General features: G+C 39.5%; 1 protein-coding gene across 1 annotated transcript in view; it reads right to left on the minus strand.

Annotated features, from left to right (window-relative positions):
• Positions 1 to 24,408, minus strand: part of LOC132833323 (TBC1 domain family member 14-like) — an 81,007-nt gene extending 56,599 nt beyond the window's left edge. The window contains exons 1-2 of the mRNA XM_060851493.1: positions 24,096 to 24,408; positions 17,602 to 18,331 (exon numbers count right to left, since the gene is read on the minus strand). Coding sequence (XP_060707476.1) covers positions 17,602 to 18,331; positions 24,096 to 24,240 — 875 coding nt within the window. The 5' untranslated portion in view covers positions 24,241 to 24,408. The remainder of the gene's footprint in view (positions 1 to 17,601; positions 18,332 to 24,095) is intronic.
• Between the last annotated feature and the right edge of the window lie 312 nt (positions 24,409 to 24,720).

Below are 24,720 nucleotides of genomic sequence, written 5' to 3' on the forward strand. Positions count from 1 at the left end.
CTACTTGGTCTTTTCGGTGCTACTGACTGTTCTATTGCACAGGCTGTGGATAGACAAGGCAGTCTGGTGTGCCTGTACTAACTCACTACAAAATAAATACTGTAGATTTGAAAGCAGTGTGCTAACATTACAGAACAGGTCTGGCTTTACAATGAGGACTTTTGTACTTTTTATGCAGGCTGACATGTTACATCCATCTCAAGTCACATCTGAACAAAAACAGATCATTGATGACAATAACCTTTTCACAGCTCAGTGAAATTTTATGATTTATTGGAAATACCTTTGTGAACTGTTCCTTGACTGTTAGTGAAGACAAAGATAGTTAAATTGAAAGATTCAAATTATCACAAAAAAACCAACATTTTTAAAGTGTTGAAATGTTGACAGCAACTTTTTTTACATCGAGAAATGTTACGACTGTAGCTGCAGCATATTGTTTGTAAAAGCAAGTTTAAAAAAAACATGTAAATGCTCCATTGATCCAACTTGAGTCCAGTAAAGCAGTATTCAAATGAACCTCCACCTCTAATTCAAATGGTTACTGATAGCTATACAAATTAGAGTTGTTCAAAACAGAGTGAATTGTGACTGCATGACATCATCTTACACAAATTATATGAAGGGTAAGCCAATATATCAGTCATCCAAATCCACAATCTACAATGCATTTTTACCTATAGATTGAAAAATACTTACAGACACAGACACACACACACACATCCAAGCACAAAGTGAAACCATTACAGTCTAAAGCATTTCAAGATTATATATAATGCAGGAAATATAACAGCCAACTTGGATCCCAGAACCAGCAATGTGAGAACTGGTAGACAGTATATCTAGGTCATACTGTTGACATATAAATGTTGGCCTGAACGCCAGCAAGATAACCCTTCTCTTAATAGTTTTGTGGTATTTTTTCAATCCACTGAAGGGCAGATCATACCTTATTCAAAAGAAAGCACTCTGATAGTGTTTTCCAATATAGGAATGTCAGCACAGAATTTGCACTTAAGTCTCCGGAATGGGACTTAAACCTAGGCCCTTCTGAACCAGAAGGGATTTACAGCTAACTACAAAGACTTGGTATTTAGCTGCCTTAAGGTCCCACAAAAATTGGTCTTTTTAGTGTAATTTCATCAGTTTGGAGAATTCACATTAAATGTTGCACCCAATACCAATCCAGGTTAAAAAGTATTCAAATTAAGGAAGTGTCAGTCTCAACACAAGTCTATGTTGGCCTCATGGCATCTGGGCAAAGTTTTCACCATTATCTGTGGTCTCTGCTGCAAGTACATGCTTGGCTCTGCAAAGCAAGAAAAATTCTCTCACCATTCCATAATAGTAAAAACCAAGCTATATCATATGGCTGTTTGAGTGAAGCACTAGAAGACTTGTATTCTATGGAATTATTTCAATGTATATGTGTTCTAACTCTGTTGCATTACAAGCTATTCATAAAGGCATACATTTCAAGGCTAGGCTATCAAGCTAGGAGATTTATACAAGGAGGAAAATAAATATAAACTTGAAATAATGCAAACAAATGTCAGCTGACATTGCAAACTAACAATCTGATGTGTGGAGCAGGAAAGTGACAGATTGTATGTTCCCATGACCATTTTTTTTTTGGGGGGGGGGGGCAGTAAAAATAAAAGAAGTGGTGATGGTGGTTGAGTCACAAGAGGATGGGTGCAAGCTCGTACAAAGTCAGAGATGAGAAACAGACCCTTTGGTCCAATTCGTCCATGTCAACTAGACATCCCAGTCTAATTCCATGCCATTTGCCAGCACTTGGCCCATGTCCCTCTAAACCCTTCCTATTCATATACCCATCCAGATGCCTTTTAAATCTTGTAATTGTACCAGCTTCCAACACTTGCAGCTCATCCCAGACACACATCACCCTCTGTATGCAAAGGTTACCCCTTAGGTCCCTTTTAAAATTTTACCCCCTCACCCTAAACCAGCCTAATATGCCTCTCCCTCTAGCTAAAATCACCCAAGCTTGGCAACATCTTTGCAAATCTTTTCTGAACACTTTCAAGTTTCACAACATCCTTCTGATAGGAGGGAGACCAGAATTATGTGCAATATTCCAAAAAGTGGCCAATCCAATGTCTGTACAGCCACAACATGACTTCCCAACTCCAATACTCAATGCACTGACCAATAAAGGATAGCATACCAAACACCTTCTTCACTATTCTTTCTACCTACGACTCCACTTTCAAGAAATGAACTTAGCACTCCAAGGTCTCTTAGTTCAGCAACACTCCCCAAAACCAGACCATTAGATGTATAAATTCTGCTCGAATTTGCACCAAAAATTTAGTCAACACTTGCAAAAACATTCAATCAATTTTGCCAGTGGGTCTGGAAATGGACACAGCAATCTAATTTCAACTTTGAACTGAGGTTCATACTGAATTTAAGTGATTTCCATTAACACTTAAGATCAGGTGAAGAGGGGTGAATCAGATCCCCTCTTCTATCTTTGGTTCGCCACAACATTTTGATTTTCCTCAACATACAGCTATATACCACTCCAACAAAAATGTGGTTTGTTAGTTGGCCGGAATCAAATCAGGAGTCGAAAGGCTTGAGTGAAAGAAAGAGCAATTTTATTACTTGCTAACCCGGTGATAAATTATAAAGACACAACATCCAACACAGATATAAAAGTTTTAAAAAGCGCATGCCCAGAACAAAACGTAAGATAAAGACAATGTATGGTTTAAATTTGCCCTTTAGAGAGCTACTACTGAAGCAAAACCGATACGCTAATTTCTTTTTTATATGCCCCTATTCATTAAATCCAATTTTTTTATTGCTTTGACTATTTTACACAATTTGTTCTCAAATTTGAATTTTCGGATCTTAAAAACTGCTGAATATTATACCAAGGTTATTGAAAAATTATAGATATCAAAGATAAGATTGAAAAATGAAATAAAGAAATTAAGCAAATACAACTCATGTTCAGGTTACAACTGAAATCTTACTACAAATTCTGTTGGATTTGGGTACTGCTAGAATTTTGTTTTTATTATAATGATTCAAGTCATGCAAAGAATCCAAAATCAGTATTTGTTCAGTAATCCATTCGGCCCATTTATCCTACATGGTTAAGAGCTATAAATGTTCATTCTGCTCAACATGTATAGCAGCTATGGATAAAAGTACTATACCGTCAGTTCTGCTATAGCATGGTAATTCCATTCTCATGCAATCTCGTGTTATAAGAAAAATCACATAATACCAGAACCATTTAAACTAATGGGGCCAGAATCAAGTTAAAACCAATACACGCTTTAAAACTTTGCACTTTAGAAACAACATCTCCAATTTATCAATTGTTATAGTGAAATTGATTTAATGAATGTATATTATCGCAGAACAACCTGGATTAGCATTACTTTTTGTTAATTCTTTCACATGATGTGGGCAACATATGATGGGACTAAGTACTGGACTGACCAAAGTGCCTAACTGGGCAGTTAAGAGTAAAACACATTGCTGTGGTTCTGCACATGTATCAGATCAGTTAAGGACAGCAGGTTCCCTTCTCAAAGATGTCAGTGAACCAGATTGTTTTTTACAACAATTGACCATGGTTTAATAATCCTTATTAGATTCAAATTCAGATTTTTTTTAAAAAACTGAACTCAAATTCCACCATTTGCTGTGGTAGGTTTTAGACCTGTGTCTCTGGGCAACAATAGCACTACGGCACCACCTTAATTTTCATTGAAACTACCTATATTGAAATACTTATCTCCTATGCTAACATTTGTGCAATAATAAAAAAAAATTAGTTTGGAGAAACTCAACTCCAGAATGCGCAAATATTAATTTATATCGTTCGTTACGAGAACCATACCTACTGCGCTTATATCAGATCCAATGACACAATTTAGGTCATGCATTAACAAACATACTCAAACTCAAGAATGAGTAGGGTATGATACACCCACGGAGGCTTTGTACCTGTCAATTTGTAAGAGTAAAGAAAATGCAGCCAAGTTTTTGTTAGTAAAATCAATCCTGTTCATTGGTATCATTCTCCTAAATATTTTGTATGGACAACTGTAGAATCTCCGCCCACTGGTGATCTAGTACATATTCATGAACTCCAATATAGAAAATAATATTAAGCTTAGTCAATAACTTCAAAAGCAGCCAGAGCTGTCAGTCAAGACAGGGCAAAATTGTATCATACCTTTGGGTGTGGCTAATTGCAATAGAATTCCACTGAAACTCATTTTCAAATGAAGCTGTTCACAGGTGTCAGATTACAATCAATCAATGATTCTGCATTTAATCCAGAAACCCTCAACACGTAGTCAGTTTCAAGAAGAATGGAGAGACAGCATTCTTGAATGACTGATTGTAGGGAAATTTAGATATATTGCAGACCAAAACATTCCCAAATCCTTGGATATAAAGATGGGGGGTGGCAGATACCTGCCAAAACAAGTCCTGAATGAGGGAGTTTTATATTAAACTACCTTCCTGATAATTCTGAACCATGATACTGCAATTATATAAAGAGTAAAATTTCCCTAAAGATCAGCTAAACAAAGGAAAGCAAGAGTAACTTGTATTGACTCAGTGAGCCTTCAGGGACATGTTTAAGAAGCCCTGAAGAAGACATGCCTGAAAACAGTTCTCTTTGTGGCTATTGCCTGAGGTACAGAGATTCTAGCATTGTTTTTGTTTCAGATGCCAGCAGTTACAATATAATTACTTTTAACCAGTTTTGCATATTCTTCTTCTCATCTTTGAAAAGGCTACCTCTACTTACCAATATCTGCTATGAGGAAATACAAAATCTCAGATTGGGAGACGTGGGGAGAGGGGCTGTGGTGGGAATACAAGACTATGATATGTTTAACAGTTTAAACACTATTCAAGGATGCGACACTGTAAATATGTGGACAGATGCTTAGAATGTAATGTCACATCCATACAGATTAAACACAAAAGATTTAGGACAGAACAGTAGTTTTTTTCTGCCACCAAGACGACACTCTTCATCTTGAGAAATTAACTTCCAGGGTTGGGACTGTTACAAAAACTGTGCCAGCATTCGTGATTAGAATATTTTGGTGAAAGGAAAAATTGAACAAAATAGTACAAGAATTAGGTAGAAAAATAAAACCTGCTTGCTCAGGTAGATGGTAAACTAGAGGGAATGCACTGCTTCTATTTTTTAATTTCCAGTGTCTAACACAAATTTGGCAATCTTCAACCACAAAGTTCAATAACTCTAGATTTTGCCTTGGTGAACCTACTTCCCGGAAAGTCCCAATGAAAACAGAGTGAATTGGGAACTTGAACCATGTCCTCAGGATATTTCAGTAAAAAGTGAGGTCTACAGATGCTGGAGATTAGAGCTGAAAATCTTTCCTGATGAAGGGCTCTGGCCCAAAATGTTGAATTTCCTGTTCCTTGGATGCTGCCTAACCTGCTGTGCTTTAACCAGCAACACATTTTCAGCTCAGGATATTTCAGAAAGCTGCACGCGGCTAAATTACTTTTGAAGTTCAATCACAATTCTACATAACAAGAACCTGCAGACAAAATATTTGATCTGCTTATCATTATGTGGCAAGATGAATATTGGCTAGAACACAAATAAAACTTCCTCCTTTACAGCAATTAAGTACTTTATGTCGCAAAGAACAAACTGCAATTTCTTCACTGGCTTTTAATGACAAGGAAAGTTTAAGTTTACTCACAGATCAATTCAGGCATAACATTACTTTCTTGACAATCATTACCAATGCAGTTAAACTAACTTTATAGTTAATATTTTGTGCCTTGTAAGTATTTGTACAGATCTGTCAGAGTAGCTTGAGCCAGGGATCGTCGAGATTTGTAATCTGTAACCAGAGATGACATGGAGCTGAATGTTAAACATGGAGGATGGGGAAAGGAAAGAGCTAACAGTTGTCTTGTTATAATATTTAATGTTGTTACGCAAGTCTCATGTCATTCTTTCCTTATTAAAGATGGTCTAATAAAAAAACTTGCATAGAAATTAAAATAATGCAGCAGCACATTGATAATTTACCAAGGATCCATGGTAACTTATTTATAATGCAACAAACTGGCTATAGATCCCTTTTCCGTTTGAAAAAATACAATGGAAAGAGTTGGGAAGACAACTTACTCATAGTTGTAATTGTGCTTTTGATTTGCTAAGAAAATCTAGTTTTGGAGTATACTGCCAGACACATCTTTCAGTGTTACTTTCTTGCTAATGCTGTGATTAGAAATGTAGATGGAATATCCACAGTATGATGGACTCTTGTGGTGCAGTGGTAGTATCCAGACCTCTGGTCCAGGGGGCTTGTGTTCAAGACCCATCTGCTCCTCAGATATGTAACAACGTCACTGGATAGGTTGATTAAAAAATATCTACAATGTGTGAAGACATTATGATCCCTTTTAATCAGATGCGGACATTATTTCCATTTAGTACCATGATGACACTGCAATCAGAAACAAAGGGACAAGCTGCTGAAAAAGCTCAGCAGGTCTGGCAACATCTGTGAAGAGAAACTAAAGCTAACCTTTCAGGTCCAGTGACCTGCCTCAGAACTGGTTCCAAGGAAGGGTCATGGGACCCAGAATGTGAACTTTGATTTCTCTGCACAGATGCTGCCTGACCTGCTGAGTTTTTCCAGCAACTTGTTTTTGTTTCTACAGTTTATTGGATTTGGAACAGCTCAAAAGACTCAAGGGGAAAAAGTAGGTTCTGGTTTCACTGAAAATCAGTCTGTTAGACTTCCAAGTATACATGAATGCAGGAACAGGAGAAGGTCTTTTAGCCTATTAAACCAGTTCCACTACTTACTCATAGTCATAGAAATGTACAACATCACTGGTTGATCAAACCCTTTTACTTTCACTATCGCCTCAATCCTTTTTGCCATTGTAATAAGAAAACAACCTCTACTTTAAATAAACTAAACTTCTACAGCCCTCTAGTATAGAGAATTTCAAAGATCCACCGCCCTCTGATTCAAAAGGACTCATCTTGGTCCGCTTTGCTTTTATATAATGCCAACTCGTACAAGACTTCAAGACGGTGAAACGCGCTCTCTGCATTTTATCCTGTCTCTCCCTAAAAGGTATTTTACAGCTTTGAATGAGATCACTTTCATTCATCATAACTTTAAAAATACAGGTCCAATTTGTCCAATCTTTCTTCATAGAACAGTCCTGCCATTCTGGAAACAATCTGATAAACGCTCATTGCACTCCCTCCATGGCAAAAATATCTTTCTTGATATATAATGACCAAACTGCACACAGTATTCCAAATGCATGCTAACTAAGCTCCAAACTTTAGCTAACTAAACTACACAATTGGAGCAAGACTCACTTCTCCTGTAGTCAAATTCTTTTGTGATATCAGTTAGTATTCCATATGCCCAATAGCTTTCTATATCTGCATGTTAGCCTTCAGTGACTTATTGATTTAAGTACACCTTTGTACATTTATACTTTTCCAACTTCTCACCATTTAAAAATATTCTGCACATCTGTTTTTCATACCAAAGAGGAAAAACTCTTATTTTGCATCATTTATTATATCCATGCCTAACCACTATGCCTACCTGAATCCTCTAGAAAAAGTTTTACATCTTCCTCACAACATTCATTTCTGTTAATTTGATATTACATTTGGTCCCTAATGTACATTGAAATATATTGTGAACAGTTGCGAGAACCCAATAGTCACAGTTTGTCAATGCGACATTGACTCATTTGTTCCTGTTGTTTTCTATAGGGTAACCACTCCTTACTCCAAGTACATTATCTCCCTGAGCATTTTAAAAAATTCTGATAATTAAACTCCAGTGGGGAACCTTATCAAAAGCCTTCTGAATATATTACATCTAATGCCCCCATCTTTGTCAATTTTGTTAGCAACATCCTAAAAACTCAAATTTGTTCCAACATGGTTTTACAATTCACAAATCAAGCTATACCCAATCACTGTATTTTGTCCAAATGTCCATTTGCCATGTTCTTTTTAAACAATTCTAGCATTTTCCCTCCTATAGATCTACGGCTGTAGGGTCAGATCACAAATTGTTTTCCTTGCTTGTTCTTAAATAAACAGGTGTCATTTGCACACATCCAATGTGCTGGAATCATTCCAGAATCTATGGAATTTTGGAATACGATTATCATTGCATTGATCATCTCCATAGCCACCTCCTTCAAGGGTCTAGGTTGTATATATTAGGTCCTGAGGACTCATCAAGTTTCAGTTCGATTAGTTTCTCCAGTACAACTTTCTTCCTGATACCAACTTCCTTCAAATGTTGGTTCTCCGGAGTCACTTAGATTTCTAATTCTGGGAGCTGTACCTGGCTCAGTAAAAGCAAGTAAGTCACCATTTAGGTTCTCTTATTTCTAATTCACTTCATAAATTCTCCTTGCTCTGTGCTTTTAATGGATCCTCACTCACCTTCAATTTTTTTTTCCCTGCCTGTGAAGGCTATTAAATTCCATGACCCCATTTGCTAGATTGCATGTTCCTCCTTTTCAGTTTCTTGGCCCTCTTTTGCCTATTATAACATCTTTACAACCCTCAGATTTATTATTAATCTGGTCATTTTGTAAGGTTTTTCTTTTAATCTTATAAAATCTGTCAGCAATGGTTGACTGACCTTTGGGCTTTTGCACATTGAAGGAATGTGTAATTGCTGTAAGCCATGTAATAGTACTTCAAATGACTGTCCATTGCTTATATGCAGTATTGTGATTTAATATAATTGCCCAACCCAGCTCAGCCAACTTGTGCTTCAGGCTTTAAATTATTTCCCTTATTCAATTTGACCTCATTTTCAAATTTCATGCACAATTCCGACATTGTGGTTTCAAATAAACCTGCTGGTCTATAACCAGTGTTTTGACTTTGCCCAGCCCAATCCAGCACCAGCACCTCCACTACATATTGTGGTCACACATCTTGAAAGGTGAAAAATGTAATGTGCATGATTAAATATAAATAATTTGCCCTTTTTTCATTACATGTTACTGGATCCAAAAAAGCCTGCCCTCCAGTAAGCATTTCAACTTGCTGGTCTAGAAAACAGTAAGGCAGCTCCTCAAACACATCCTTCACAGCTTTTCTGCTTAAATGATTTACCCAGCCCAATACAGATTGCAGTCAGAATCATGGGGATGTACAGCACAGAAATTCAGTCCAACTTGTCCATGCCAATCAGATATCCTAACCTAATCTAGTCCCATTTACCAGCACTTGGCCCACATCTCTCTAAACCCTTCCTGTTCATATACCCATCCAGATGCATTCCACCACTTCTTCTGGCAGCTCATTCCATACCTGCACCACCCTCTGCGTGAAAAAGTTGCCCCTTCGGCACCTTGTAGGTATCTTCCTCCCTCACCCTAAACCTATGCCCTCTAGTTCTGGACTCCCCCACCCGAGAGAAAAGATTGTCTATTTATCCTATCCATACTCTCATGATTTTATAAAACACTATAAGGTCACCCTTTCGCCTTTGATGCTCCAGGGAAAACAGCCCCAGGCTATTCAGCCTCTCCCTCTAGCTCAAATCCTTCAAACCTGGCAACATCCTTGTAAATCCTTTTGAATCCTTTCAAGTTTCATAACATCATTCCGATAGGAAGGAGAGCAGAAGTGCACGCAATATTCCAACACTGGCCTAACCAAAGTACTGTACAGCTGCAACTTGGCATGTTTCATGCTGTGGAGTAGAGACTGGAGACATGGATGCATGGAATTCTGCAATAGGCAGGTTGTCTCATTTATGCCTGCACATATTTCTTCTGTTATGCTCAACTATTTAATATTGAAAGCAGACAGGTTTGGCATGTAATCTTTTTCTTTCTAAAATTACAAACAAGAGTTACATGGCAGTCTGTTTCCATGGTGTACATCTCTATGACTTTGACTAACTTCTTGAACTGACTTTACAATCCATTTGGAAGTTTTTTGTAAACATAGAGGTGGTTTTATTTCCATCACAATAGCCCAGGTTTGAGGGAGAAAGTGAAAAAAAAATGAAGAACAGAGAATTGGAAGAAATACCATTTTCAATGGCACTCAAGCATTTTTATTCAATGTCTTTACTGAGTTCCTGAATAAACATGTGCAGTCAAGGGAGGCTATACAGTTAGGAAAGAGATCTTGAGGTGAGTCTTGAGGTACTTCTGCACCCTCTTCAGGATGGTTTGAGTGTTTATTTGAATGTGGATCACCTATTTTCATATACTGAGGGATTTAATTCCCAGTGCACGTGAACACATCAGAATTAGTCTTTGCATTGCTTTTAAAACATCTGTTCAGCAATTTAAACTGAACTTAACACTTTCTTAAAATAGTCTGCAATCATGCATAAATCTGTCGAAAATTAATCTCCTAATGTTGCAATCAATCCTGAGTTCCCACTAGAGACAAACAATTGTAGATATTTCTCAAATGTTGTTGATATTTTCTTCAAAGATTTTTTTCAAAAGCTGTATAAACATATCAGAAGTAAAAATCAACATTTCTCATAACCTTGATGCACACTTCCAGATTCTGATGCATCATGTGATTAAAGTACATATTTTAATTCGTTCATCGAAGTGAAGGCTTTTGTCAAAGTTCCTAAAGCATAAGAAACATGCAAAGCTATCTGACTGGTTGCCATAAGTCATTAACTTTGTATATATTAAAAACTGGATGTGGCTTCCTGTTGCTAATGTCACATTTTCTTTTCACTTATTCATGGGACATAAAACAATGGTGGGCTTTCTTTTTGAACTATTGCAGCAATTTTGATGGTACAATTTACATAATAATGCCAGGATTCTAACCCAGCAATGATGGAATTAACTTGCATGTTCAAGTTATGATGGAATAGAACTTATCATCTTCGCGCACTACACATCTTTGTAAAATTGATTCATTGGAATCAGAATACTGACAAGTCCAGCATTTATTTCCCTTTCCCCAAGTAAATTTGATGAGACAGGCAGACTGTTAGAAATGGGTTGAAGGGTTGAGAGTAGCCAGAAAAGTGGAGTTGAGGCCAAGAGGAGATCAGCCGTGATCATATCAAATGCGGAGAAGACTCAAGAGGCTGAATTTCACATACCTGGTCTTGGTCTTAAATATTTTTGAGGTGGTGGGGAGCCATCTTGAAATGGTGTAGTCCATGCAGTGAAGGTACTCCTACTCTGTTGTTTTGGAGGGTATTTTACTATTGACACTGCAACAATGAAGGAATAATAGTACAATACAGAGTTGTGCAAGTTAGGTGGACTGGCCATGCTAAACTGTCCCGTAGTGTCTAGAGATGTGCAGATTAGGTGGATCAGCCAGGCTTAATGCGGGATTACAGGGAGAGATCTCAGTTAGGTGCTTTGGGGGGGATTGGGGATCGGTACAGACTTAAGTGGGCCGAATAGCCCCTATCTACACAGCAAGAATTTTATGATTATTTCCCAGTCACAATGTTGTGCAACGTGAGGGGGGACTTGGCAGGTGATTTTATGCCCATGCACCTGCTACCTTTCTCCTGCCAGTGGTGAAGGCCACAAGTTTGGGAGATGCTGTTCAGAATTCTTGATGAATTGTGACAGTGCAGATGGTACAGTGCAGGCAGGGTGCACCAGTGGTAGACTTGGTGAATCTTTAAAAGATAGATGGGATCCCAATCAATTTCTGGGTGATGAGCAGCTTCTTGAGTATTGTTGCAACGGAGGAGAATATTTCCCTGACTTGAACCTCGTAGATATTGCAACAGTTTTGAAAGGCAGGTGGATGACTTGTTTGTATGGTAGATTGTAGAAGTAACCCTAGCATATTGTTACAATGCCATTGGTCCCATCAGTCTTTCACTTTCTCTATTCCCAATGGCCACAATGATACAACTAAGCTTCTTTTACAGTTTAGAATACCAGATCTTATGTTCTGCAGAACATTCAAAATCTAATACTTTAGTTGATTCAATTAAACTTTGTCAGATTCTATTTTCACAATAATGAACATTGCACTTACTGCAGCCGCACTAGTCCAGTGGCTGGGCTATTTGTCAACTTCTTTATCATGGTTAACATTAAGCCTTGAGCATTGTTCGTTAGATTTATCCAGGGTGAGCATTCATCACAATTCTGACTTGAGACTTTTAGGTGTGATTGAAACTTTGAGGGACCAAGTATGCTAATTAGACAAAAGACTCAAGAGGTAACTTGTCAAAATCCCTTTGAAACTCTACCTTCAATGACCAGAAACATTACTGAGTTTTCCTTAACATCATGGTGAATTCTTCAAATAATACACAAGAACAAAGTTTTCTTGAAACCTCTTTGAAGTGTCCTGCTCTATCAAATGAGTCATAAATGCCATCCATCATTATTTCCTTAAGTGACTCCTTTAATGCTAACTTCAATCTAATCAGTACGTGAGTTATCTGGGTCAGTTACGTATTTTAAAAACTAAACAATGGACAGTGCATTAATCTCCTTTCAGTTTAAAGGGAAACTTCCTAGAAAAGGTTGGGAGGTTGTGTTGCAGGACATTGGTTTGCTCACTTCTGAAATACTGGATTTAATTCTGGTCTCTCTCTTATCAGATCAGTGTTGTGAAACTTGAAAGCGTTCAAAAAAGATTTACAAGAACGTTGCTGAGGTTGGAGGATTTTAGCTATAGGGAGAGGCTGAAGCTATTTTCCCTGGAGCACTGGAAGCTGAAGTGTGACCTGATAGGTTTATAAAATCACGAGGGACGTGGATATTGTAAAGAAACAAGGCATTTTCCCTAGGTTTGGGGGGGGGGGGGGGGGGGGGGGGGGGGGGGGGGGGGGTAGAGTTGGAATCCAGAACTAGTGAGCATAGGTTTAGGCTGAGGGGGGGCAAATTTAACAGGGACCCGGGGCAACTTTTTCCACGTAGAGGGTGAGTGTATGGAATGAGCTGCCAAATGAAGTGATGGAGGCTGGTACAATTACAGCATTTAAAAGCCATCTGGATAGGTATATGAATAGGAAGGGTTTAGAGGGATATGGGCTAAGTGCTGGCAAATAGGACTAGAATAGAATATCTGGTCAGCATGGATCTGTTTCCATGGGTCTGTTTCTGTGCTTTACATCTCTATGACTCAATGATTACGACTAATTTGGCATCCAAAAAAAAAAGGTAAGGGGCTCACAAGGCAAGAGCCCCATCCTACAATCCTAAAGGATCCCTAAAGTGAATAAACAGATCCTTTGGCCCATTGAGTCCTCACATACTCCAAACAGCATACCACCCAGACCTACGCAACTACCCTATCTCTGTAACTCTGCATCCCCCACAGCTAACCCAGCTAACCTGCACACCATCAACAATTTAGCATGCCCAATCCATCTAACCTGCACATTTCTGGACTGAGGGGGAAACCAGAGTACCTGGAGTAACCCATGCAGACATGGAGAATGTGTAAAATTCACACAATCGTTGCAGGCTGGAGGCAAACCCTGGTCCCTGGCGTGGTGAGGCAGCAGTACTAATCACAGACACCATGCCGTCCAAAGATCCTACAGTCGATGTTATCAACAGACATTGTGCTGTTGATTTTAAGGTTTCTAATTTTTAAAAAATTCATTCATGGGAAGTGGACTTTGCTGGCTTGGCCATGATTTTTTTTTAATCTCCCCTGACCCATGAGAAGGTAGTGGCTGCCATTTCAAACCACTCCAGCGTATTTGGTGTAGATACATCCACAGTGCTGTTAGGGAGCAAGTTCCTGGATAATGAAATTTGAAGTTATATTTTGACAAAGCAACACTCAGGTTCTCTAGTCAAAATTACATGAAAATATTCAGCTGAAAACGGTTATATTTGGAGGGAAAGTAAATAAAACGGAGGAATGGCAAATAATCATGAACAACACAATTTGATAATGAAACAAATTAACCAACCACATCTCAGACCTCTATGTAATTCTAACCGTACCTGCATTTGACAGTACTGTAAACAGTACAGATGATACCTGAGAAACAAAGCACAAGTAGTGACCTCACAACCTAAAATGAGGACTTAAGCATAAAAGTAAGTTCAAAACACTTACACAAATATGCCAACTTTTGCAGTGCACAGATATTTGCCAGCAGTTTAATAAGCTGCAGCAGGATAAACATGTGCATAAAGCATTGGCGTTTCAGGCGAACTATTTGAATTCAAGCCAGAAATAAACTTAGCACAGTACCATGATCGTCCAAGAGGATTCCTTATGCATTTCAGCGTCCACTTACATTACTACCTACTTAGATGAACCTGAAACACGTCTGGCCCAAACAATGTTTCGAAAAGAACCTGTAGCTGCAGATAAGACTTTCTAAGCTCCATGAGACAAGACCACATCTGAAATATTACTTCATGTAATGCACTACTTGATATGTGGTTGCTTTTAGAATATCAGTTGAATCAGCAAATTTAGCTGCAAATAAAATATCCATCCACCAAAATATCCTTTGACTCTAGTTTTATCAGGAGGAAAAAACAAAATTCCTATTTATGAAGAATCATGAACAGACTGACCCTAGATGTGGGGATGAAAGGATGATAAATTGCAGTTACCATTAGAAAAGACATTGCATTTATTAGATTAGATTAAATTACTTAGTGTGGAAACAGGCCCTTCAGCCCAACAAGTCCACACCAACCCTCCGAAGAGCAACCCACCCAGACCCATTCCCCTACATTTACCCCTTCACCTAACACTACGGGCAATTTAGCATGGCCAATTCACCTAACCTGCACATTTCTGGATAACTTATCACAATGCTGCCCCAAGTACTTCAAACTATTATGCAGTTACTGCTTTGTGATGAGATACGGTAACCATATTGCATCAATGGTATCTCTTATAATGCAGCAAAATCACAGCACAAAAGAGATTTGAGCCTATAACCTCTTGGATCAAGAGATGAATTTGCACAAGTTGTGCATTGCAAACATTTTGCAACTTCAAAGTTGCTAAGCAGCATACTGGTTTAGACCATAGAAAGTAAGAGCAGAATTGGGTCATTTGGCCCATCAAATCATGGAACAAATTCAATCTAAGTTTCTCAGCTACATTCTCCTGCCTTCCCTCCATAACATTATACTCTTCTTAATCAAGAATCTATGCCTTAAATAGACTCAATGACTTGGCCTCCACAACCTTCTGAGTTCCATGAATTTGCCATCCTCTGGTTGAAGAAATTCCTCATCTCAGTTTTAAAGGATTTACCCTTCACTGAGTTGTTCCCTTCGGTCATAGTCTCCTACTTGTGGAAACATCTTCTCCGCATCCACTTTGTCCAGGCCTCTCAGTATTCTCAGGGTTTCAATGAGAAATCTCTCATCCTTCTAAATTCCATTGAGTACAGACCCAAAGCCCTGAACCTTTCCTCACAAGACATGCCCTTCATTCCCAGGATCATTCGTGAACCTCCTCTGAGCCTCTTCAAGTTCAGCACATCTTCCTCAGATGCAGAGCCCAAATCTGCTCACAATATTCCAAGTGTGGTCTGGCCAGAGCCTTATACAGCCTCAGCAGTGCATCCTTGCTCTTAGGTTCTAGAACTCAATGAATGCTAAAATTGCATTTACTTTCCTGATGTAATTCTACTATTTATGGGGTATGCTACTAACTGCAAGCACTGGAACAGCATTATACTTAATACAACTAATACAAAAACAATTGAGAATGTGTATAGAGTATGAGCAGGTAGGGAAAGAGTTAAGTTCTGAGTTTTGTGAAACAAGGAGGTTCAACTGAGCATGACGCGGATCAGATAAGAACTAGCAGTTAACAACAGTGTGCTGGAGGCAAGAGTAATAGGTTAACAAGGTGGAAAAACATTAATTATGTAGAGCCATTTAACAATATTGGAAGCATTCAGTATGTAAGGTCAGTTTAACAAGGTGAAAAGTATTGTGTGGAGCCAGTTAAAATTAAGAACATTCATTGTGTAACTGCAGATGGGTTAATTTTTGCTATTGATACTCGCTGATTGTAATAGTCACCCAATCAATATACATGTTGCCTTATCTGGATGCTCTTCTCTGTAAATGAATTCATTAAGAAACTGCTCTTCCAGAGAAGATGGAGAGCTCATGTCTCTGTGGACATGGGTGATCATTCTCTCTCCCTCTAGGACTTGGAATACAGATGCATGTGGTAAAACTATACTGAGTCTGAGGGTTTTGCTTCAACTTTGCGGGGGGGGGGGGGGGGTCGTGACACAATTACATACATGATAAAAAGAAAGGAAGCAGCATGTTCTAGGTAAATTGCCCCAGAGTTTGAAATTGAAATTTCTTAAGTACTCAGCAAACACCAAGAAATGTCTTTGCTGTCAGTGCTCTGGAACTTGGGGTCTTGGATAAAGGGGTCAATGACTCCTTCAAGCCGGAGACACGGAGAGATTTCTTCACTTAAAGTGCTGTAAACCTTTGGAATTCATGAGTCGTGTCTCACAAAATTGCAATTTTTGGAAATCAATGATCTCAGCCCTAGAACAATGCTGTGGGAGCTCCTTTGAACAGTGCTCTGGGACCAAATGAATTCCCAATAAACTTTTCTGCCACATAAGGTCAAAAGGGGAATTATTTTTGATCACGAGAACAGAACACTACACAGTTGTAATTCCTTAGATAATGAAACAGTTTGTGCCAACAGAAAGATCTAGACAGTCTGACAAAAGAAAGTTACATTTACCATTACTTTTACATACAATTAGGAGTAGGAATTGGCCATTTGACCCCTCAAGCCTTCAATAAGATAATGGCTGATCTATTTGTGTTTTTAATTCTAGTTAGGCAACCAGTTAGCAACGCGGTGTGAAACAGAGTAGGTTCAATTCCTGCACCTGTTGAAGTCATTATGAAGAACAGTCCTTCTCAACCTTTCCCCTCACGGAGACGTGGTGACTTTCAGGTTAAACCACCACCAATTATCTTTCCCTAATGAGAGATGCAGCATATCGCCCACCATTTAAATATTCACTCTATCCACTATCAATATCATATACAAAATGAACTGCAGCAATGTGCCAACCTTGCCTTTAAACAGCACCTTTCAAATCCACCATCTTTCTCACACAGAAGAACAAGGGTACTAAATTCATGGGAACACTACTTCAGTTCTCTTTCATGTTGTACACTATTGTAATTTGGAACTACATTGGTATTCCTTCATTCTGTCAGAAACATGGAATTCTCTTCCTAATACCACTATGTATACCTACACATTGACTGTAGTGGTTAAAAGGAGGAAACGTACTACCAACTTCTCACAAGGAATTAGCCAGCAACACCCATATCCCACAAAAAGAACAAAAACAAAACAAATACAGAAATATTATGCATATTAACAAAGAATAAAAATATAGCTTTATGGGCAAACCTCCATTACAGAGGCTGCAGTAGCTCAAGAAGAAAAGCCATTACCCTTCTCCTGGCAACTATGTTAACAAAAATATATCAACAGCAAACACACCAGCCCCACCCCTCCTTCTGATTCCAGAATAGAAGAAAAGGTTCAAAAATATACTTAATTGGAACACACGATACCTGGTAAAAAAGTTGGCAAGTGTGCCCAGTCTTTTATATTTGGTCTCTTGTTCCAAAGGACTGTCAGCTTGATTGTAGCTGTCTCTGGAAGAATTTAAACTGATGTCAGTGAACTGTGCCTCATCAGTTTCCAGATTTACAATTGCACTTGAGTCACTGGTAACCAAACTATCTAGAATATCCTCATTGCTAACAGACAAAGTTGTGGACAGTTCCGTGCTCAAGCTTGAAACACTGCTTACAGATATCTCATCTGCCCTGTTTGCTCCTCTGTTTGAAAGACTGCAAAGCTTCACATTATCATAACCGGATCGTGGAAATGTTGAAGATTTTCGCAATGCACTGTCAGTCTCAAGACGTACAGCCGGTGAACACATGCCAGGTGGTAGACTTCCTGAACCTTGGCCAAGTTTGTCAGGTGCCAATCCAGATGTCTGGGATGAATCAGCATGGTTTGTTCGAACATTCAATACACCACAATGGATGGGTTCTGGATTTCCAATTTCTAACGTGGGAATGCCAGAGTCTTCAGAATTAAGGCTATTACTGTCTTCATACCTAGAACAGTGCAAATTGTGCTTGTATTTTGGTACAGATAAAGACCACATTGTCTTTACATCACAGTTCTGTAAATTCACAACTTCACAGTTGTTGACACACTGTCCAGCAGGGGTCGTGAAGTCCGTGCAAATTCTTCCTTCCAGTATCCTAGGTGGGTATCTATAAGTTCCTAGAAAAATAAATAATATTTTGAATTATAAAGAGGATCCTAGATATGACTAGATTAGATTAGACTTACAGTGTGGAAACAGGCCCTTCGGCCCAACAAGTCCACACCGACCCGCCGAAGCGAAACCCACCCATACATTACCCCTTACCTAACACTACGGGCAATTTAGCATGGCTAATTCGCCTGACCCGCACATCTTTGGACTGTGGGAGGAAACCGGAGCACCCGGAGGAAACCCACGCAGACACGGGGAGAACGTGCAAACTCCACACAGTCAGTCGCCTGAGTCGGGAATTGAACCCGGGTCTTCAGGCGCTGTGAGGCAGCAGTGCTAACCACTGTGCCACCGTAATATGAAAGAAGTCAAAAGAATTAAAGGCAATGCTAAAATGTACACAATTAACTCCTCTGGTAATCCTCTAAGGGCTGCAAAAAATATCTTTAAAACAAATTAAAAATAGCTATTGCAAAGCAGCTGCTTTTTTGTCTTGCTAAACTGCAAAAATGTTTGGCATACTTCCCTTCAGAATATATAATTAGGAAACAAATATTAACAAACATCAAAACAGCATTCACTGCAGATCAACAAGGAATTCCTATCATTTTTGACAGTAATTAAATGAGAAAGAAAGACATTTGATTTGAAATAAGCTGAGCAAGACTATATGATAACACAATATGCCAGTTCTTTCAGATCCAACCCAGATTAATGGAAAAAAGCAAACTGAACAAGGACAATTACAGATGGAGCCTGCTGGAAATATCTGAATGCAGTGTTTACAAGATGCAGTCCAAGTGTAAAATTTAAATGAATTTGATAAAGTTTTGGAAAACAAAAATGCTCACAGTAGCATTGAAAAGAATAGAAAGTGAGGACTCTTTGCATCAGGCCAAGAATACTGAAGTAGAAAGTGTCCCATTTGCCCAGCAATATTGTTGAAGAGTGTGATGACCAACAAAGTATACTTCCTCAAAAATCCTCATTTTAAACAGATAGTTGATGCAAATATGGTTTTTGCTCAAATCTGTTTTAAAGTTAACCCTGATATGAGCTCCTGTTCATCAGTGCCAACTCAACAACTAGAATTTTTCATTCAATTTCAAAAGTTACAAAAATGTTATTTTCTAAACAGATTCTTCTCCAACTCCTTTTCTTGTACAGTGGGTCACAACTGCAAACTACATCCTCCATTATCTCATCTGTCAATGAGGAAGTTAAACTTGTGATCAGCACTTCCCATCCCCCCCCAATAAGAACTGCACTTCATGTACAAGAAACAATACGGATTCAGGTTTCAAATATCTGCTTTTCACCAATCTTCCCTGACTGTGTTCTTGGATGCTATATACTCAAATTTAGACCCTTAATTTTTGTAAATATGGATGCAGATATAACCTGAGACAGAAGATGAGGAAATTCTAATTTGTCAGATCTGCAAATTGAACTCTTTGTTCATTTAACAGTTTAATGATGTCACAAGAGCTTCTTTTCATAGACTGATAAGATGTTAATACAACAATAGCCAAAAATGGCAACACATCAAATTTATAGAATCAAACTTGCCTTCAGCAATAGGAAAACTGTTCGATAACATGAAAAGAAAATTTGAAATAGCTCGATAACTACTTGGTAATATGAGAGGCTTTTAGGTTCTCAGTATCAATGAGTGGTCTCCTTCACCAATAAAGTTAATTTTGTTTGGAAGAAACTAAGAATAAAAGTAGCCAGTTAGCAGAACACATAGATTTTTCAAAATGTCTCACACTGAATTCTAACTTACAAAGATAGCACTCTCTGCGATTGAAGGACAAAAGCTGGGGTGGATATGAAAATGGTTGCAGTTATTGTTGATATACATATCAAAGAGGGAATTTTTCTTCTGGGAGGAACAGCATAACTAGAGCTATGAATATATGATAGGTATCAAAAAATTTGGGGAAGCATGGTGACACAGTGGTTAGCACTGCTCCCTCACAGTGCCAGGGACCTAGGTTAATACCCAGCTCGGACAACTGCATGGAGTTTGCACTTTCTCCCCGTGCCTGTGTGGGTTTCCTCCGGATGCTCCGGTTTCCTCTCACAATCCAAAGATGTGCAGGTCAGGTCAATGGGCTATGCTAACTTGCCCGGTATTAAGGACGTGTATCGGATTGGGGAATGAGTCTGGGTGGGTCACTCTTTGGAAGGTCAGTGTGGACTTGTGCAGCAATAGGGAATCTAATCTAAAAATTCAAATTTGTTACCACAGAGTTTTTGAAATGAATAGTCAATATGTATTTAAGGGAAGCTATCAAGCATGAGGGATAAAGAAAGAGAGATATAATTGTAGACTTAAATGATAAAAGATTAAGGATGCTCAATTGGAGCATAGACACTGGCACAGACTAGTTGAGCAAAGCATGTTTTTATAGCACAAAATTTGAATCAGGATGCCACAGGGTAAGAAGAACCACAGAGGTAAGTCACTTGGCCAATTTTACATTAGCCATCTCTTTGAAAGAATTACAAATCTGTCCCGGCCCCCAGAAAATTCTTCGTAGACTCCAAATATTTACTTTCAAATACAGTAAATAAGATTACTTTTGGAAAGTCACATGGAAACTTCTTCCAGCATCCTTTCAGGCAATGTATCTAGATCATAACTGGCTGAATTAAAAGAAAACCTTTTATCTTTCCATACCCCCTTCAAACCTTGGCTACAGTGCCAATGACCTAAGAACTACATCCTCAGATTAATGATCCATCTGGCAGTGCAAACAGTTTTGCCCAAAGAACTCTCTCAAAACACCTCAATTTTAAGCATAGATATTAAATCGCCTTTATTTGAAGGAGAACTTCTTGAAAGGCATAACCTGAGGTGGTTACAAAACTAGCTGCAGGTTTTATTGATAGACAACCCTAAGAGGAAATATTTTCTTCAGCATAACTGAGGTCTTACTTCTCCCATCTCTCCATTTAGTTGGTCCAAGCCATTGATATAATTTGGCTAAAACATCCTCTAAGATTTCTAATGAGAAAAAAAACTGTAAATCTTTAGTACAACTTCCTTGCATTCTACACCTTTATAAACACCAAGGGAAATGTTATACTTACAGACAACAAAAGCTTAAGAACTTTTTTATTTTGTCTCATCACATTTCAACATTTGTGTTTCTAAGCTGCTCATATGCCTGTTCCCATATTTTAAAAAAATTGATCATTGTTTTGAACTGCCTTTCCTCATTGCCATTCCCAATTATGTCGCTTTACACTTCTGTATTAAATTGTCGTCATTTGTCACATTATCTGTCCTTTAACCAGCCAATAACTCATGCTATCTGCTATCTAATTTATTGTTGATTTAGTTTTCAAACTGGGAACCATTTGCAGACTTTTAAATTATACACTTCACACCTAAGTCCATATCATGCATATAATACTGATTCTTGGCAGACAGTTAATGGTTAAGTGTCAAATTGGAATGAACTTTATACTCTGTCAGTGAACTTTCACATCTATACAGTCACTGGTCCTTGAATATCAACTTTTCCACTTTTTTTAAACAGCCATTTTAAATTCATCACTTGACAAAGATTTCAGGATAATCAGTAAAAATTCAAGATGGAATTTCTCAATTATTAAGGAATTTGGATTTATTTTTTAAAAGTTATAACTTGGTGATAAATTATAGCAATAAATGTGGACGATCAAATTTTAATTTAAATCATCTGATTATAATACCAAAAACATTTAGAGGGCAAATATTTTTAAAAAGATACATACTGACCTAAAATGGTTTCTATGATTACCTGATCATGATCACGGACTGAGGCAAGTTCAAGAAACTAGAATAGAATAAATTGTCAGCCCAGAAATCAACATTTTACCTCAAGACACAGAGACCAGGTAACTTAGATTAGATTAGATTACTTACAGTGTGGAAACAGGCCCTTCGGCCCAACAAGTCCACACCGACCCACCAAAGCGGAACCCACCCATACCCCTACAGTTACCCCTTACCCAACACTAGGGCAATTTAGCATGGCTAATTCACCTGACCCGCACATGTTTAGACTGTGGGAGGAAACTGGAGCACCCAGAGGAAACCCACGCAGACACGGAGGGAATGTGCAAACTCCACACAGTCAGTCGCTTGAGGCGGGAATTGAACCCGGGTCTCTGGCTCTGTCCGGCAGCAGTGATAACCACTGTGCCACCATGCCATCAGCATCAAGAAATTCACATCATGTAATAGTCAATTTAATTAGATAAGTGCATGTACAAGGCAAAGGCTGCCTACAATGGTTCAACTTGTGAAAACTATTGAACCATACTTGGAAATATCATATTTTACATTTTTTTGAGCAACAGCACAGAAATAAAGAAAGAATTTGCAAAAAGAACTGAAAGTCTCTATCAGCCTCTCAAAAGAAAAGCAAATTGGGGAAACAACCATATGACAAGACTTCAAAGACATCTACAAATTTTGCCACTACTGAGGATGAGTCAACAATTCAAAAACTGCGGTGTAAGATTAAAAATCTAACCCCTCAAGAATCCTAAGGATCTTCATTTTTCCCATTTATACCCAGTCTCTCTTTTAAATTTATTACCTAAGTCTGCACGTATGTATAATGTTGAGGTTTACCATTAGTCCAGTCAGTAGATAACACATTCCACATGCTTTAATTCTAGAAAGCTTTATAATTGGCTCTTTAATTTTGACTAATGCTACTTTTAAATGAAGTGCAGGAGCTGCGTAAAAAAAAAGTATTGCTGTCACTGACCAAAGACCTTAAAAAGAGAGCCAAATCATTTTGGCTTCACCCAGTCATAATACTTGTCATACACTAACACTATTGATAAATAACAAAATCGATTTATTCTCCAATTAGTTTTAGAGCATATTTACACAAATTTAATTTCAAAATAACATTCACACCATTCACACTGAAGCAGAACACTGCACAACTTTGTCGACTAGGTGCTTCTTTTCAAGAATTAATTTACATTTTTCAGACAAATATTTGCCACTGCCATTTGCACGCATGCATCTAAATTTGAAAATCAGTAAATTCACTCACTAAAGCTTACTGGTCAAATATGGACTAGAGCAAGGAGGAAGAGGTCAAGGGATGGGGGGGGGGGGGGGGAAGATACAAGGGCGGAGATGCCAAGCACTATGGGGTGGGGGGAAGAAAGCAAACAGGGTTGGGGCAAGGGATTAGGGTTGCACAAGGTGGGGGGGGGGGGAGGAGAAAGCAGGCAAAGGGGAAAGCGGGGGGGTCATGGTGGGGGAAGAGGGGGGGTCATGGTGGGGGAAGAGGGGGGGTCATGGTGGGGGAAGAGGGGGGGTCATGGTGGGGGAAGAGGGGGGGTCATGGTGGGGGAAGAGGGGGGGTCATGGTGGGGGAAGAGGGGGGTCATGGTGGGGGAAGAGGGGGGGTCATGGTGGGGGAAGAGGGGGGGTCATGGTGGGGGAAGAGGGGGGGTCATGGTGGGGGAAGAGGGGGGGTCATGGTGGGGGAAGAGGGGGGGTCATGGTGGGGGAAGAGGGGGGGTCATGGTGGGGGAAGAGGGGGGTCATGGTGGGGGAAGAGGGGGGGTCATGGTGGGGGAAGAGGGGGGGTCATGGTGGGGGAAGAGGGGGGGTCATGGTGGGGGAAGAGGGGGGGTCATGGTGGGGGGGAAGAGGGGTCATGGGGGGGGGGGGGAAGGTTAATAAGCCAACTCCGGTTATTACCCTCAAAACTACAGCCAGACGGCGGTCCCCTCAGCTCTCACCTGCCGCCCGGTCCTGGGCCTGGAGCCGAACCTTCCGGGACGGAGAGGGACCCGGGGCATCGCTCGGGTCGCCATTAAGCCCAGGGCCAGTTGGCTGAGTTCCGCCTGGGGCGCCGCTTATTTGCTCAGGTCGCGACCCATCCATCAGCCTCGGGTAGGCAGGGCCGCGGTGTTCAACTCCGAGCCGCTCTCCGGAAGTTTCTTCCGAGTGCGATCTCTGTCACTGCTGCCGCCGCTATCTCCGCCGCCGCCGCCATATTGAAAACGGTTGACGTTGCGGCCACAGATCAATGTATCGATCCCAGAGTCAATCGGACGGTCCAAACTGAAGCAATCGAGAGACGATCACCAGCTGCGCCTGCGCGGTGAGGCCGCGCGTTCTGAGGGTCAGACAATCGAAGGCACAAACCATTCAGAGTCACAGAGATGTACAGCACGGAAACAGACCCTTCGGCCCACCCCATCCATACTGACCATAGAGTCATAGAGATGTACAGCACGGAAACAGACCCTTCGGCCCAGCCCGTCCATACTGACCATAGAGTCACAGAGATGTACAGCACGGAAACAGACCCTTCGGCCCAGCCCGTCCATACTGACCATAGAGTCATAGAGATGTACAGCA

Source organism: Hemiscyllium ocellatum, chromosome 36 (genome assembly GCF_020745735.1).
Source record: "Hemiscyllium ocellatum isolate sHemOce1 chromosome 36, sHemOce1.pat.X.cur, whole genome shotgun sequence".
Classification (NCBI taxonomy): Eukaryota; Metazoa; Chordata; class Chondrichthyes; order Orectolobiformes; family Hemiscylliidae; genus Hemiscyllium; species Hemiscyllium ocellatum.